The sequence below is a fragment of the Opisthocomus hoazin genome, chromosome 3 (assembly GCF_030867145.1).
Source record: "Opisthocomus hoazin isolate bOpiHoa1 chromosome 3, bOpiHoa1.hap1, whole genome shotgun sequence".
In the NCBI taxonomy this organism is placed as follows: Eukaryota; Metazoa; Chordata; class Aves; order Opisthocomiformes; family Opisthocomidae; genus Opisthocomus; species Opisthocomus hoazin.
The window spans coordinates 49,697,479-49,712,673 of record NC_134416.1 but is presented as its reverse complement, the minus strand read 5'-3'; the positions used below and the strand labels follow the sequence as shown (position 1 = coordinate 49,712,673).

The 15,195-nt window shown below is 42.8% G+C and overlaps 1 protein-coding gene across 24 annotated transcripts in view; it reads left to right on the top strand.

Moving 5' to 3' along the window:
* DTNA (dystrobrevin alpha) overlaps positions 1–13,933 on the top strand; it is a 235,196-nt gene extending 221,263 nt beyond the window's left edge. For 23 of the 24 annotated variants that reach the window (XM_075416222.1, XM_075416202.1, XM_075416204.1 and 20 more), the window contains 2 exons: positions 497–629; positions 10,663–13,933. In XM_075416222.1, coding sequence (XP_075272337.1) covers positions 497–629; positions 10,663–10,815 — 286 coding nt within the window. In that variant the 3' untranslated portion in view covers positions 10,816–13,933. Of the gene's footprint in view, positions 1–496; positions 630–3,863; positions 3,911–10,662 lie in introns of all 24 variants that reach the window. The other variant, XM_075416212.1, reaches the window with a different exon arrangement.
* Positions 13,934–15,195: the final 1,262 nt, after the last annotated feature.

The window sequence follows — 15,195 nt, the reverse complement described above, 5'->3', positions numbered from 1 at the left end:
CTGTGCTCCCTGCTACGCCCTGCAGTCCTATTCCCTGCTTATCCAGACTGAGGAGCCTGCTGGAGCCCACTAGAAGAAGAGAAGTTTTTAAATGGAAAAGACAGAATGCTTTTTATTGACCGTCTCGATTGATCAACAAACTGATTTATTTTTACAACCTGATTCTTCCTGTCAATGACAGTAGGCATCTCTCCAGTTATTTCTAGTTCAATCTCTTTGTATCAAGTTATTGAGAACTTTTGTTACTCATCTCCTTAGGGCTGTACTCCCAAAATGCCTTCAGCAGAACATGCTCTTTGGTCTACTTCATCAATACCAGACCAGTGGAGCAGAGAAATAGTAGCAGTGTTTTTCACTGCCAGGAAAATACTAACCAATGGAGCATGTGGTTGGACTAAAAGTATCCCACTTTCCTCATAGCTTACAATAAAGGGAAGTTGTACTGACTCTGAATGTCATTCTTCGCAGGAGACTATTTATTAATAATTGTCTTTAGGGTTACAGAAGATGGAGACCCCTATGTCAGAGCAGATGATGAAAATTATGAGAATGACTCTGTCCGCCAGCTGGAGAATGAACTGAAAATGGAGGAGTACCTGAAGCAGAAGCTGCAGGATGAGGCATACCAGGTGGGAGAAGGACATGAGCTGCCAATCCATCTCTATAAGTGAGAAACAATAATGCGCCATAGCTGCCCAGTGCCCTGCTTAACCTGGGCCCTGGGACGTGATCTCTTCTCAGGTACTAGAGCAGCCACATTCCAAACACTTCTACAGACACGCATGCATCTATCCTTTGTGCAGATCCAGGGAGACCACGCTGTCTGAGCCACGCGACAGTAGTCCTTCAGCTTACCAGGGCATCAGGTGGGACAGAATTGCCTCTGAGCTTGTTCTCTGCAGGTGTTTGCCAGGTCACTTAGACCTCATTCCCCTGTACCATAGAGGCTAGTTGGTGGTGTCAAGCTGAGTTCTTGCTGTATTTGGATTATTTTTTTTCTCCAGTAGCAAAACACATTCATAATGGTTTCTCTAGTGCAAACTGAAGCTCAAGTGCAGTCTGTGTGTCATTGTCGTTGTCAGAATCTGGAAGGAGAGGAAAGGGTCTGAAATGAATTGTATCCCAGAGGACCAAGTATTCAATAAGCATCTAGTACAGGGAAGTTAGGGGGGGGGGTTGTCATTAAACACCCCCTGAGGAAGTTTTCAAAGGGCTTTTGTTTAAGAGTCTGAGTAAATCAGTTTTGCCAGGGGGAGCTGGAATTCTGTAGATGTCATGTCCTGGTTGCATAATGGTCTCTACTTCTACCTGGTGTAATGGACTACTGCCAGTTTTTAAGTTATTCTGACTTGGATCATCCTAATATAAAATTTGTTACTTCTTATAATTTTGGTACTAACGTCAGTAGGAGAGCACACTCAGTTCAGTTATTTGGGAGCAGAGCTGAAGCAAGCAAAAATATCTATTTTCCCACATTAAAATTTGGAACTCACCACTACAGAATGTAACAGAAACCAAAAATATAAATGGCCTAAAAAAAGGGTTAAGCAGGTACTGAGAGATCGGGTGTGTAGAAAGGAGGTTCAAAAGCACCTTCTGGGCAAGAATTCTTTAAACTGCTGATTGCTGCTGGGAGCTAACAAAATCTAGCCTGTTTTTTTCTGGTAGTTTTTCTCTAGTGTCCACTGCCAGTCACTTTAGAGACAAGAATCTGGGACTGACAAGCTTGTGATCCAATGAAGAACGGCTGCTCTTTTGGTCGTCTTTTCTGCAGAGCTGCTAGGATAATTTAGTCTTGTAAAAGTCCATTGACTCATATCAAAATTGCAGGTAGTTTTGAGGTTGATGTGAGCATCTCTTTTTGTTGTTGTTGCTTACCTAGGTCTTCTACACGCCCATAGTAGCCTGACAAAAGTCATTTCACTGCAAAGATCTTTAAGGACATGATGACAGGAGCAGATTTGTTATACACTGTCTACTAAGGCAACAGTGGGTGACTTAGGGGTATTGTGTCACAATTTTTTGTCCAAGATAGGAAATGTCAAGTATGACAGCTTTTAAACTTCTGAACAGGATGAGCAGCTACTGCTGATGTAATGGAAAGTAATTGTCAGTTGTAAAGAAGGAGTATCTCAATGGTGACAGCTGTCAAGCATCAAATAATAAATGTTATTATTGCTGGTAAAAATTCCATTTTCTCCAGAAACAATGATAGACCAGTTTGACTGTACTTTGATTACGGTATGGAAGTGCCATATATGGCAACAGTGTTACAGGAGTTTCACAAATTACAACGGGATTTTGTACGTGCACAAAATCGAGTATGCATGTGCCCTGCAAGATAAGGGCATTTGTTGTGTAGTAGTACTTGTCACTCCATAGAACTGGATGTTACTCTTGCTTCAGTCAAAATAGAGCTTTTCTACTGTCTTCTGACAACATTCCCAGAAGAAGGGGAGGAAATCTCCCTATTGATGTCGGAATAAAACTCCTTTTGAATTTGGGTGAACTTTGTTCCCCATTGTTTTACACGATTTGTTTACACTGGGGGGGGGGGGGAACAGAAAAAGTGAAAGGCTATTTTATTTTGAAAATGTATTCACTGAGGGAACAGAAAGTCCTCATTCTAGACAAGTTGTGTTTAATAGCATTTTTCCAAAAGAAATTTCGTGATGTACTTTAGAGTCTGTGAGATTGTCAGCTCCTGTCAGGCAATGATTTGACAGTAGTGACTTTTAAGTAGAAACTATTTTTAGTTGAAAACCACAGACCCAAAGCCCGCAGCATGTGAGAAGTCCTTCCCAGTGTGGCTGATGCCCTTTCGATTAGGGAATGGGTTTAAAGCAAGCAAGAATAGGTGGTATTAAGGTAGTAGGGACCACTAGGGTCATTAGGAGATGGTTGGATAGTGTCATGGATTGATCCTGAGACAAGTTCTTTGGCTCATTCTCTGCACTTTGCAGTTCATTTGTGGTATTTTGCTATTCTGTTCCTTTTTCTACTAGTATCACTGAGTAGTGTTTAAAGATAAAAGACGCAACTTTCTTTCTACTTGCCAAAACAAAGGAAAATCGGGAAATTTCTGTTTAGGGTATCCTATTTATTGAGCAGTGGCCAGGTCAACTATTCTCATTTTGCATCACATCATTGGAATTTATTACAGGCTATTTTACTGTTTGCACCCACATGTACACTGCATTCATCTGGATAGCCAAAAAAAGCTGGTGGCTGTAGCTATCGTAATGCAATTGTCACCTGAAAAAATCTGCGAGGAGGAACTCCTATCAAGGTTACAGAATGGTAACCTCAGTAACAGTATGGTAACCATTTTTATGTTATTAAATGTCTCACTTTGTGTAAAAGCAGCACATTTAGAAAAATGTGTAGATGTAGTGTAGCATGGAAGATGGTTGGTCAAAACCCACTCTTGTTATTTCGTGTCACCTTGTCTCCAAGAAAGATTTTCAAGCTAAACTCTAAAATAGTATTGAAGTATAAGCAGAAGATCCAAGATACACAAGGAAATCTGGGACAGGGAACCTCAGAGGAGGCTTCTTTTTCTCTCTTTTTTTGAAGCGTGTTGTAAATAACAAGTGTCTGTATCAGAAAAAAAACACGTTTAGTGCACAAGTGTAAATGCTAACAGTGCTTATTCTCCCCCATCTGCTGCCAGTTGTGTTCTTGTTACAGTCTCGTGCTGAATGTGTTGCGTAAGACACTTTTTGTTGGGTTTATTTTCTGAATCTGTAATTGCTCCCTTTATTTCTAGGCTTGTGCATGGCTTTCTTCAGAATAATGCACTGCCTGGCTGCTCACTGGCTTAATTTGTCATCTTCTTGTTTTCTATCCTTTGTTATCTACAGGTCAGTTTGCAAAGTTGAGTGCAATATCCTTCTCTCTCTCCTCTCGAGTAAGTATCATTATAATTTAGAAGAATGTTTGGAATTAATCCTCTTAATGTGTATTTCAGTTGCAATACACCTTGTGCTGCCTGTGTGTATGTAAAGATGATGTTTCTTTCTTCTTTTAACCTGTGTTAGGGTGCCTGGGGATGTCTCTAAATCATTTCTAATAATCTGTTTGAAATATGGTCCTAGTCCTGACGATTCCTGTTAAGCCATTACCCTTTTTATCTTCTTCCTTTGTTGGCCGTAAGAGTGAGAATGTGGGCTTTTCGTCCCTGGGGATGATGACAAATATATTAGCCAGTACAGAGAAAACTTATCCCAGACAATAAGGAATCAGATTACATTTCAGGAGACCCGAGTGCAATTCCTTGCAATGCTTTAGCCTTCCTAGGATAACTGAAATAAATCATTCCTGGTGAGACCGGAACATCTACTCTAGCGTGTGAAACAGGAGTTAGGCAAACATTAACCAAAGCAATCTACCAGCTGCTTGACCACAGAGGTGTCCTCAGATGTGTTGTGGAAGTTTAAAATCCCCCAATCCAGAGGGCAAGGTGGTCAGCTACTAGCTAGAGTCTGGCAATTCAGAGACAAGGCAAGAAGGTCTATAAATTCCCTGCTGGCCCATATTCAGGTCATGCTCCTTACACGTGCCAACCTCACAGTTGCAGCACCGAGTTTAATGCCAAGTTCAGCAATTGTGTTTTTATTCAGAAACACGGACAACAGCTATTTTTGTGAAGTAGCCTGTTATTCTGAACATTTGTCCAGGAAATTGGAGACTACACATTTCCTTCTTGCCTCATCTGAAGCTGCGGACTCTGCATGTCTGACTTCCTAGGAGAGTGCCATGCCCTGCTGTGAAGGTGGCAGTGAGACGATGCTGTCCATCCTGCTATGACAATGAACCATGGAATAATAATGGGGCCAGAAAGGGAGGAGAAATCAAGACAGGGGTCTGACTCTGGTCTGCAAACCAAGTCTCTTCCTCAAAGCCAGAACTAAAGGCACCAAACGTCAACTATCAAATGGGCTCTTCGAGTTGCGAGCAGGGTCATGTTCAGATAAGCAAAACCAGTGAACTAACCTGTGCCAACATTAGCAGGAATTCATGTTGCTAGATTTTGCATGCCGTGTTTTATGCTAGACTTCCTTATTTATATGGCAATTTTCATGGCAATATTTGACCCTGATTCAAGCAGTTTGCAACTTCTGATGACAGCAGAATTTGGATGTGGAAGTGTGGACCTTGTGAAAGCAGCTTCCAGTCTTCAGTGCTGAAAGCTGTTAGGTATTTCTGAAGCATCTGTCTCAGTGTCTCTAGCAGCTAAAGCAGAATAAATGGATGTGAAAAGCAAATAAATGGCAATACCCAGAGTGCCATAAACACCAAATAACTGCTCATAAAAATTCTCCTAGCATTGCCCCTCAGGTTACATCCATTCTCTCAGTGGTCTTGTTAAAAACAGGAGTGAGTCGTGTAGAGTTTCCTAAACGTTGACAGCCAGAAAAATAAGTTTTCTTCTTCTGTTTTGTTGCAGATGTCAGTTATAAATCAGGCATGTAAAAGGAAAATAGATCTTTCAAGAACAATGTATGTCTGTCTAATATGTATATAGTAGAAACATTATATATAACTGAATTTAATTACAATTATGAATAACCGTGACTTTAAAGGATAGTAGCTTTCAGACAAATGATTTGCAGTATTAAGCAGAAAAAAATCCTCTTCATTACAATTACAAAGCTCAGGCGATCGCATTTAAGGTTTCCTTTTTTGTTAGGAAGCAGTGTTAACATAGTGGTTTGGGGAAAGGCATATTGCCATACGGACTAGCTTTCTTGAAAATATGTATCCTGTCTCAAATTAGCAGAGATCTGAGACTGAGCTACTGTCTCGTCTCGTGGATGCTTCTGAAGCCTTTGGAAACCCTGTCAGAAAGAAATTTTTGAAAGCGCTGTGCTCCAGTTATCTCTATAGTGAAACTCTTTTTAGCTCCCAGGGGAGCCCTTCAGCCAGTGCCAAAGACTGAAACATTCCCACCAGCTGTAAAAGCCTGGCCTGATAGCAATTAGCAACAAAAATCAGTGAACTTGGCACTTCACCTGTACCCACAAGAACAAACTCTGTATTATGGTGCATTGTGGTAAATACATCTGCACATGATAAGCATGGCTTAATCTTCTCAAGATGCCCTCTTTTGTGAATATGGAAGATTAAAGTATCTTGTGCATTTTATTTGGTACTAATATTTCATAACCTTGGAAAATTAAATCAAAAATTGTTCATACCGGTCACAATGTGTAAAGTGCTTTTGCTGTTTACATTGGGTTCTTGCTTGAAGCTTACTAATTGCATCAAAACTTTTACTTCTAAGATAGTATGATTCAATCAGTGATGATACAAATGCAGTCAGTGTTATATTGCCTAGGTGGCCATAGGAGGTAGAAAGCCAACGGACTTTCTTATATCACAGTAGTATTACATTTGTGCTCTTTTAAACAAAGGTGGGAAAATAGGTTCAGTTTGTTGTAGCTTCTTGTTAGTGATATTGCCACTGATGGCCAGCCACGAGTTTTGGTCATTTGCTCATTCGTCAGTCAGGAACAAATGGTGTTGATGTCATTTGATTAAGGCTTTTTGCATTCTATTTTCATCTGCATTTTTAAAAGTGCTATGTACAGTTCTCTAGAATTGATTTTGAAATAACATCTAGTATAACAAAATCCCAAGAGGCCAAGTGGTTCCAGTAATACATAAAACATAACTTAATCCTGTTTTCAGTTTACTTTTTATATTAAATGTACTTTAATACCACTTGTTTTATTTTTAAAAGAGTAACAGTGAATTTGAGCTTGTTTTCAGCAGGCTCTAGGCAGGTCTTGAAATTAGGTGAATGCACAGCTTTGATGTTATTTTGCCGTTATGTCCCTGACAGCAGTTGCTTTTTTGCCAAGGGTGGGCAATGGGAACAGAAAACCTCCATCTCTGAGAGGGGTTAAGAAGTTGCCACTTTCAGTGAAGAGCTGTCGGGCGTGTTCCCACAAGACCTACAATTTCCTAGATTTTCTAAAGCAGTGCTTTCTCAGTGCTGGCACAGCAACATTTTAAGTGGTCATGTCCAATTCATTTATATGCATTATTATAACAGAAAAGGAGGTATGACAAGCTAATAAAAATCAGACCAAAAACATCCACTTGAGGGGGTTTCGGTCTTGATTTTTTCACTGTGATCACGTTTTCTCTGTATTGACAAAAACTTGCAATAATTTAAGTTGAAGACTCAGTTCCTTTCCCACTCCAAACCCTTTCACTTGCTGTAAACCTTATGACACAAATTTGGGGCCTGGGGCTTTGGGTGACCAGGGGTGACGTTTTCCATTGCAAAAGTGACTGAATGGTTTGTATTGAAACAGGTGGAAATTTTTCAATCACAAAACCCCCGTATTCCTTCAACTTTTTAATATGAATGCATTGTTAAATTATTTATTCAACTTGGCTGTTTTTCCAGAAAAGAAGTCTTACTGAGTAACACTTTCATGTTTTTCTCATCTTTTCCCTTTTTCTCCAAAGTCTGTTTTCATGTTTACCAGCAGAGGTTAGGAATTTTGCCCAACGTCAGGTGATAAAGCCCATGGGCCAAGGGAGATGCTGTGATCAGACCAGTCCCACCGGTGGGCCGCTGTGAGAAGGGCTGTTGGTTTAGCTGAAAGCCACAGACTATTCGTTTAAGTGCTGTGAAGACACTACTGCCCTGCATCCCTTTTTTTTCTGGGAAATAAGATTTTAGACCTAGCATGCATTTCACTAGCCAACATTTTCAGCTCCTTTGCGACATGGACCTGGCCATTTACTGTTTGGGAAAGATGGGATGCAGGATCCATAGCCCAGGGTCCAAGTCAGGTTACTAGCCCACAGTTAATGGATGGGTGGGTTTCAGATTTGCTGTGCCCGCTACCTGAGGTCACCTTTACTGGCCGTGTCCTGGCCTCCCTTTGGCAGTAGGTCCCCAAACTGCTTATCAGAGTTGGCTGGCTGCCTTTAAAGCTCATGCACCATGGTTCGTTCCTAGCATGAGCTTCATGCCAGTAGCTGAGGAGATCGCAGTAGTGTAGGTGCCTTGGTTGATTCGGCCCTCAGGAGACCATCTGGTCCTCTGTCTGGCTGGACACAGGTCTAGCTCCAACATGAGACCATGTCAGCCGTGGCTTTGTCTAGCAAAGGCTTGAGAACCTCCACTGATGGAGATTTCACCACCTCTCTGGGCATCCCCCTCTAGCGCAGTGCCACCCTCCTCATGGGGTTTTTTTTCCCTTAATGTCCAAACTGAGCCTCCCAAAATGCAGTTTGTCTTTTTTGTCCTTCTTGTGTGCTCCAGCACTACTGAGAAGATTTTAGCTTTGTTGTCCTTGTAACTACCCCTCAAACAGCTGCCAGCTGGTCCTCCCTTGCCACCTCTGCCGCAGCCTCAGCAAGCCCAGTTTCTTCAGCCCCTTCCTTCTAAGGCAGTGATGCAGTGGTGAAGAAACAGGGTACAGGCACTAGAGGAACTCCTCGCATCCATAAGTCATATTCTACTAGCAAACCAAATGATTCAGCATATCTTTTTGGTTTTTTTCTGAAGAAATATGTAAAAAACAGCATTATGTGGACCATTCCATTTGAAAATAACAGCAAAGTAATTTTCAAAAATGTCTGCTACCTTCACTCAGCTATATTTTAGTTTTCCTCTTTGTTTTTCCCCTTAAGTCCTCTTCTTGGCACGTAGGCATAAAAAAGCTGTAAAAGAACTGTGACCAAGTTGACTGGGAAGAAGCACTTTAGTTTTGTGAATTTAATTCTAAAATTACACAAGTGACAGGAATGGTTTTTGAAAATCGCTGAATGATAAGTAACAGAAAAGAACCTGAGGATTAAGTTACAAAAAAGGTCAAGAAACAGTTTTATAATACGAAAAATCATATGAGCTATAACTTGGAATTAATTCTGGCATTTCCAAAATGCTGCAATGAATTTAGAGCTTTGAGGTTTGTTAGTAGTCATTATTTCTTGTATGAAAATCTCTCTATCCCATGTTGGCTGTGGAACAGAGAGAAGCCTTGAGAGAATTTAGAATAACCTCTCCTCAGTCCGTCAAAGAGAAGTTATTTATTCAGAAAATTCGAAACAAACCCAAATACTTAGCAGTACTATCAATGCGTCTTAATGCATCCAGTGTTTCACGAGCCACTCTTCTTTTGCTCTCGTGGTTTGTAATGATCCCGTCAACAAATATGAGATGTACCTGTATTTACATAACCCTGGAATTGATTCGAGAAGAACCAGTCACAGGCAGCTGAAAACTGACCTCTTCCCTGCCTTGCATTTGCATTTTTTGACTGAGCTGTGAAGAGCAAAATGTTCCTTTACTATGATTTCCAGATTAGTTTGCAGATTTAAACAATGCAAGTGCATGTCTGATTTTTTAAAAATACTCCTTTAAAATGCACCTCAGAAATTTTTTGTGAACCTCTCATTAGACTTGCAGTGCAGGTTTCCTTTCCGCTTATCAACAAAATGTTAATGCTAGGTCTTTTGTGACTGCCTGCCACAAGGAGATACTAAATTAAGATCATCATACCATTGGGCATGCTCAGGTATGAAGGAACTGGATGGAAGCGTTTGTGCTTGAATAATTAATACAATCAAATGGTGTCAGGAAGGAGAAGCAGCAAGCTAAACTACCTGACCTTTCTTCATTTATCAGCTTTAATTTAACTCTTTTTTGCTGAAGTAATTTGCATTTCATCTCTCATCTTGTAGACCAGCTTTATGAGTGAGAAAGAATTCATGTCAGTAGGGTGTTTGGTCTTTTATGCTGTCATTACTGTATCTCATGCAATGCGAGTTGGTGTTCCGTCTGAGGTAGTTGAAGAGAAGAAGGATGAACTCCTCAGCTTCGAAAGGGTGAAGCGTGTAAACAGTGCCTTTGTGATTAATATGCCGAAAGCAGAAGTTTGCAGTATTACCTGGCTGTTAGGTCCTGACGTGTTTCTGAGAAAGAGCAGCAGTTGTCTAGCAGCCATTTTCATTATCAGCTAAAACTTTGATGCCCCCGATACAGGAATTTAAGATACTTATTGGCGCTTCAGAATATGGAGGAGCACCGAGGAATTGGTGCATCAGCAGATGAGGCTGTTTATGAGCTGTCGCACCCAGAATCATCCTTTTAAGTAACTGCATTTCTTTTTGGACATAGGGAAATATACCTGGGTGTGTACATTAAGGGTGAGACATTTGCACGCGAGGAGGGGCTCCTGATCCTGAGTGACTCTTAGCTAGGTGGCTGAACACTGTGCTCAGGGGGAATAATCCGTAGTTTCGCTACCAATAATCTATTTATGGAGCAACCTGGAAGGGAAAAATGGAAGGGAAGACGGGAACATCTGCCAATCCGTGTCAGTGCAGACCCAGTTTCCCCAGGGCCCCACAGCAGAGCAGGCAACAGTCTTCTCGCCGGTGGTAAGAAGAGTTTCCAGCTTCCCAGGTGCCCTGTAAGATTCTGTTTACAGCTTAAACATCTGTGGCTCACCTCGGTCGAATGGCTTTTTCACTTTTTTAACTTTTTCAGGGATAACCACAGGAATTGGCCAGCTCCTCCTTTTTTCTCTCAGTAAAGCAGCAGGCCAAGGCGTTACTTGCTCTGCCTGTGTGGGTGCCGCGTCTTAAAACCAGCAGTGCTTTTAAAAACCTTCCCTCGACATTTCTCAACAGGCAAGCTGCAGTCAGACAGACAACGAAAGCTACGTGAGAACTGACGATGAGGAGAGCTGCTTTCGGACAGACGATGAAGAAAACTCGGCTGCGAACCTCACAGAAGAGTGGAACCAAGAGGTGCAGCGTCTCTTGACAAAAAAAATCACATAACTAAGTTCTGAGGACTGTAGCACAGTACTTTTGTTCTAAGAGTTGTAGTTTGTAGATGTGTGTTTTTGACAACAAGACTTTTGTTTAAAGCTAACTTATATTAGCTACATCTTCTGTAACATGGCTCATTACCGGCGAGGAAAACAGACTGACTTACGTACTGCTGTTACAAAGGATGGCAGTATTAATAACTCACGTAAACCCTTTGCACATGATATTGAACCTGTTCAGTTTACAATGACAATACTGTTTATAGATAGAAATTTGATTTCTGAATACTTTGAGATTTTAGTAGATTGGTTTACTATACACTGTACATTTTTTCCACAGAAGAAATAAAAAGCTACAATTATGCATTTAACACAGAATTATTATACTCCTGAGTGTATATATCCAGTAGCCCAAAAAACAAAGTACCAGACTATATTTGCAATTTGTTTGCAAGTCTTTAAATTAAGACTTATACAAAATGTACTAAAGTAGTAATAATATAATTAATAATAAATAATAATAAACTTCTCTAATTTAGGGCTAATGTATAACTTAGGAATGTTTCTTTCAAAATAATCTAACAAATCAGCCATAGAAGTTAGTGTAAATATTTTTTTTCCAAATAGATATCATATACAAAAGGTGACATTCAAATGATATAGAATCTAGTTTTTAAATCAGCACAGATCTTCTTAAAACTGTGAACTATGTTTTGAAATACTCGTTGCTAAAGCTGTTTATAAACCACAGGTGCCATAAGATCCCTGAACTGACTGATGTTACGTATAATCCTCCATAGTATTGTTTCATTGATGTTTTAGCTTTAGTAAGCATGTGTTCAACAAACAACCGGCTCTTTCCATCTCTCTGCCCCTCCTCCTCCCCCCCCCCCGCCATGTTATTTTCGAGGCCTTCAGCTTTAAATGTACAGGCTTAAAGTGCGCTTGCAACTGTTTTCTTTTTTGTTTCCGAATGTGTATTGCCTTAGCCAGCCAGCAGATGTTCTGCATGCACTCTTGGAAACGTGTGGTGAGACGTGCGGGGCTGGATGGAGGAATAGCTATCGGTGAAAAGCACAAGAAGAGCAGTGGGTTTTTTCAAAAGGACAGGCACGCAGTTACAGAATTAGAGTTTTGTCCGGTTTAGTATTTTTCAAGTAGAATGGCATTGCGGGAGAAAGGGGGTTTCCCTGGCTGTTTGGAGTTGGGCAGTGAGACTGCTAGCTAAAGCGCGTTTGCTCTGCCGTGACTACAGACCTGGAGGCACTCCTGAGCCGGGGCTGAGACAGAGCGGGTGGGATGTCCTCCCCGCAGCACGCTGCCCGGGGATGCCGGTGACAGCTGTACGGCACGTAGCCTGCCGTGCGGAGACGTCGGAGCTGGGGCAGGAACCGGAGCCGGGCCGGAGCACGGGGCAGCGATGCAGGCTGGACACCCAGCCTGCCCGAGAAGCGCAGCGGGGCGTCTCGGCACGACCTCCGCGCTGGCGTGATGTTACTGCCCTCGTGCAACATCACGGGTCCCAGCACCTGGGTGGCCTGCAGTGACACTGTCCCACAGCCCTGAACACAGAAACGTTTCGCACAGATATTTCACGCCAGCGCAGTCTGCCTACAGCACGCGGTGAGATACCCATCTGAAGCAGGTTAACGTGGTTTCTCTGTCCTCGCTTCCATGGTGACGTGGCTGTGCGCTGCCGTATGTACGTGAGATCGCTGTGTGGCTCGACCCAGTAAGTCCGCTTGTTTGCATGCACTCTCGAGGCTCACGGCTGCTCCCCTGGGCACTGTGTGTTGGGGAACAAGTATCTGTGTGAAAGAGCTGCTGCCATTTTTCACTTCCGTATTTTCACTTCCCTGCTCGCTGCAGGGGGGTTGGACTAGATGACCTCGAGGGGTCCCTTCCAACCCAAAACTTTCTATGATTCTAGGATTCTATGATTGTGTTATTGCGTATGCAGATCTCTTGTCCGCATCTCCTTGCACATCTGGGCTTGGCCTCAGACATCCAAATGCATACAAAGGCATAAGCTTTTCATTTTCGCCGTCACTGGTCTTTGCTCCTGAGGTATGTGCCGTCCTGGCAAGGCAGGCACCATATCCCCTGATGCCCCCTCATCCGACCTCCTCTCAGGAACTGGTGAGCCTCCACTAGTGCCTAGCACTCCGCGTTCAAAGCTACTCCAGTGAAGCTGTAGAGGTTGCTGTCAGCTCAGGATTCCAGACGAGCATTTCCTGAACAGAGGTAAAGCAAGCTAGAACACAGCTATGTGCGATGGCTGACTAACTCACCCCGTGTCACGTTTAACTGTACCCAGAGTAATAGATCCTTCCCACCATCTTAATGTCCACGTGGTCATTATCGCTGTGCTTAAAATAGATGCAACAAAATAATTCCATTGCAAAGGCTTCCGGACTAGGAGCAAAGAAAAAAGTTGATGGATCAAGCGCCTTTCTCTCAGGCTGGTGTCATCAAGGTGATCCCCAGCAGAGCTCTGGGTCCCTTAGGCCCTGGAGCTCTGAGATGGAGCACCTCTTACTTGGCTCTCCAAATACTTATTTTAAGCATTTTCCAGCGGTTCAGCTGGCTGCGTTTTTGCCCAGCTGGTGTTTGTCTGCTTGTTGAATGTTATTTTGGTTGTGGTTTGCGGTCATTGAAACAAACGGAGTTACAGAAGAGGTCCCTGGCGTGGGCCTTTTCTTAACTATCAATGACCCACCACACCAGTCAAAACTCCGGGTGGTTTTACTGTCACTGGAGGGAAACCAGTGGCTTGGAATCAGGAGACAGGGATGTGACGATGTGTAGGGTCCTCGAATGTCCAAAGCGAAGGTGGAGAATGGGTTGTCTGTAAGTAGTAATGTTAACTAAACTGCATAAAAAGGTGTGTGGCCTTTGTTGTGATATAATATGTATTTTCTTATATGCATGAGCCAAATTGTTGCATCATGATTTATCATAAGTGTGTCCAACTTTACTTTCAGTCATCTTCTCCCATCCTTTTTTTGGCAATTACTGTAGATAGACCTTGTAAATATTGCAACCTCAGGTTGCCGTATTCACGTTGGTTCAATTCAGCAGCCGGAGGTGTGAACAACGAGCACTCCACCGTGTCCTGAAGACAAAAAGGCATTTTTACCTTTGAACCAAAAAAAAAAAAGAAGTATGATGAGTTACATCTTGAGGCTACTAACTGTAAGACATTTTTAAAACTACTGTACTTGACACCGCTTGAGGCAGATACAGAGACACTGAAGATGTCACGGTATTCATTGGTATTGTAACAGAACTGCTATTGTATGGGGTTTTTGTATTGCTGTTAAGTATTGTTTTGTGTGTGTGTGTTGGAACCTACTGGGGACATGTTATATTTTGAAGTGATTAAACTATTTAATTGTGTGTCTATATTTTGGAATGGAATTATTTCTTCATTAAAAAATTTTTAAAAGTAATCTGTGGCGTATCATGTTTGTGGCTTGCTTAGGTGTCGGAAGTCCTGTTGCACGAGGCAGAAGCGCAGGGGTTTTTTGTTAGGGAAGGAAAATGTTTCCCCGCAGCACAGCGAGCAGTCTCTGCTTCACCCACGCTGTCTCCTCCACCTCTGCGCGAGAGACCTCCTGCCACCGCTTTCCCCACCGCCTTGAGCAAGGCACCGAGCAGCGCCTGCATCCCGCTGGCCCAGGCATTTTCTTCGTTCTTCCTGGTCCTCAGGAGCCTAAGCCAGAGCCCTACCTGCAACACTGTAATTTCTCTTACCCACTGTGCTTCTTCTCTCTGTGTCCTTAGAAGGAGTAAAACCTTGGAAAAAGTGTGTTTCAATGGCTTTGCTGTACATAGTCACAGGTTATCTTCCATTGCAGAAGGATGTGACTTTGTTATTTTTCCCATTATACTTTTAAGTTGCCTTTGCATATCGGGTGTTGGTGATTACAACTGGTTGCTCACCTGAAGGAGCACAGAGCTGCCAAGCAAGAGCTCTTACTGGAAGCAAGTCTGCATCCTGGTGGAGTGCTCCCGGGCATGGCAGCAGCAGCTGTGCAGCAGTGCCCGGCTGTGCTTTCTGTGCCCCCGGTGCTGGGGTCCTCCCCGGGCAGCGTGGTGCGGGTGGGCTCTGGCCGGACAGACGTCCCCAGCTGTACAGACAGCGTTGCTGACTGGCCAGTCAATTACAGTGCGGTGGGGTCTGCTAGAAGGAACGCAGTAGCAGCACACTGAAAATATCCCCTGTCTACTTGCCGCATATCCCTGTGTCTTGGAAAGCGGATGAAACCCAGCCTGCTGCCTCCTCCTTCAACGTCGACTGCTGTGGTAATCTATAAATCACCAGGGTTTATTTGCCCTAATTCCCCTGTCTACATGGTGACATTCTTCAATAAAGACAATCGGTTTA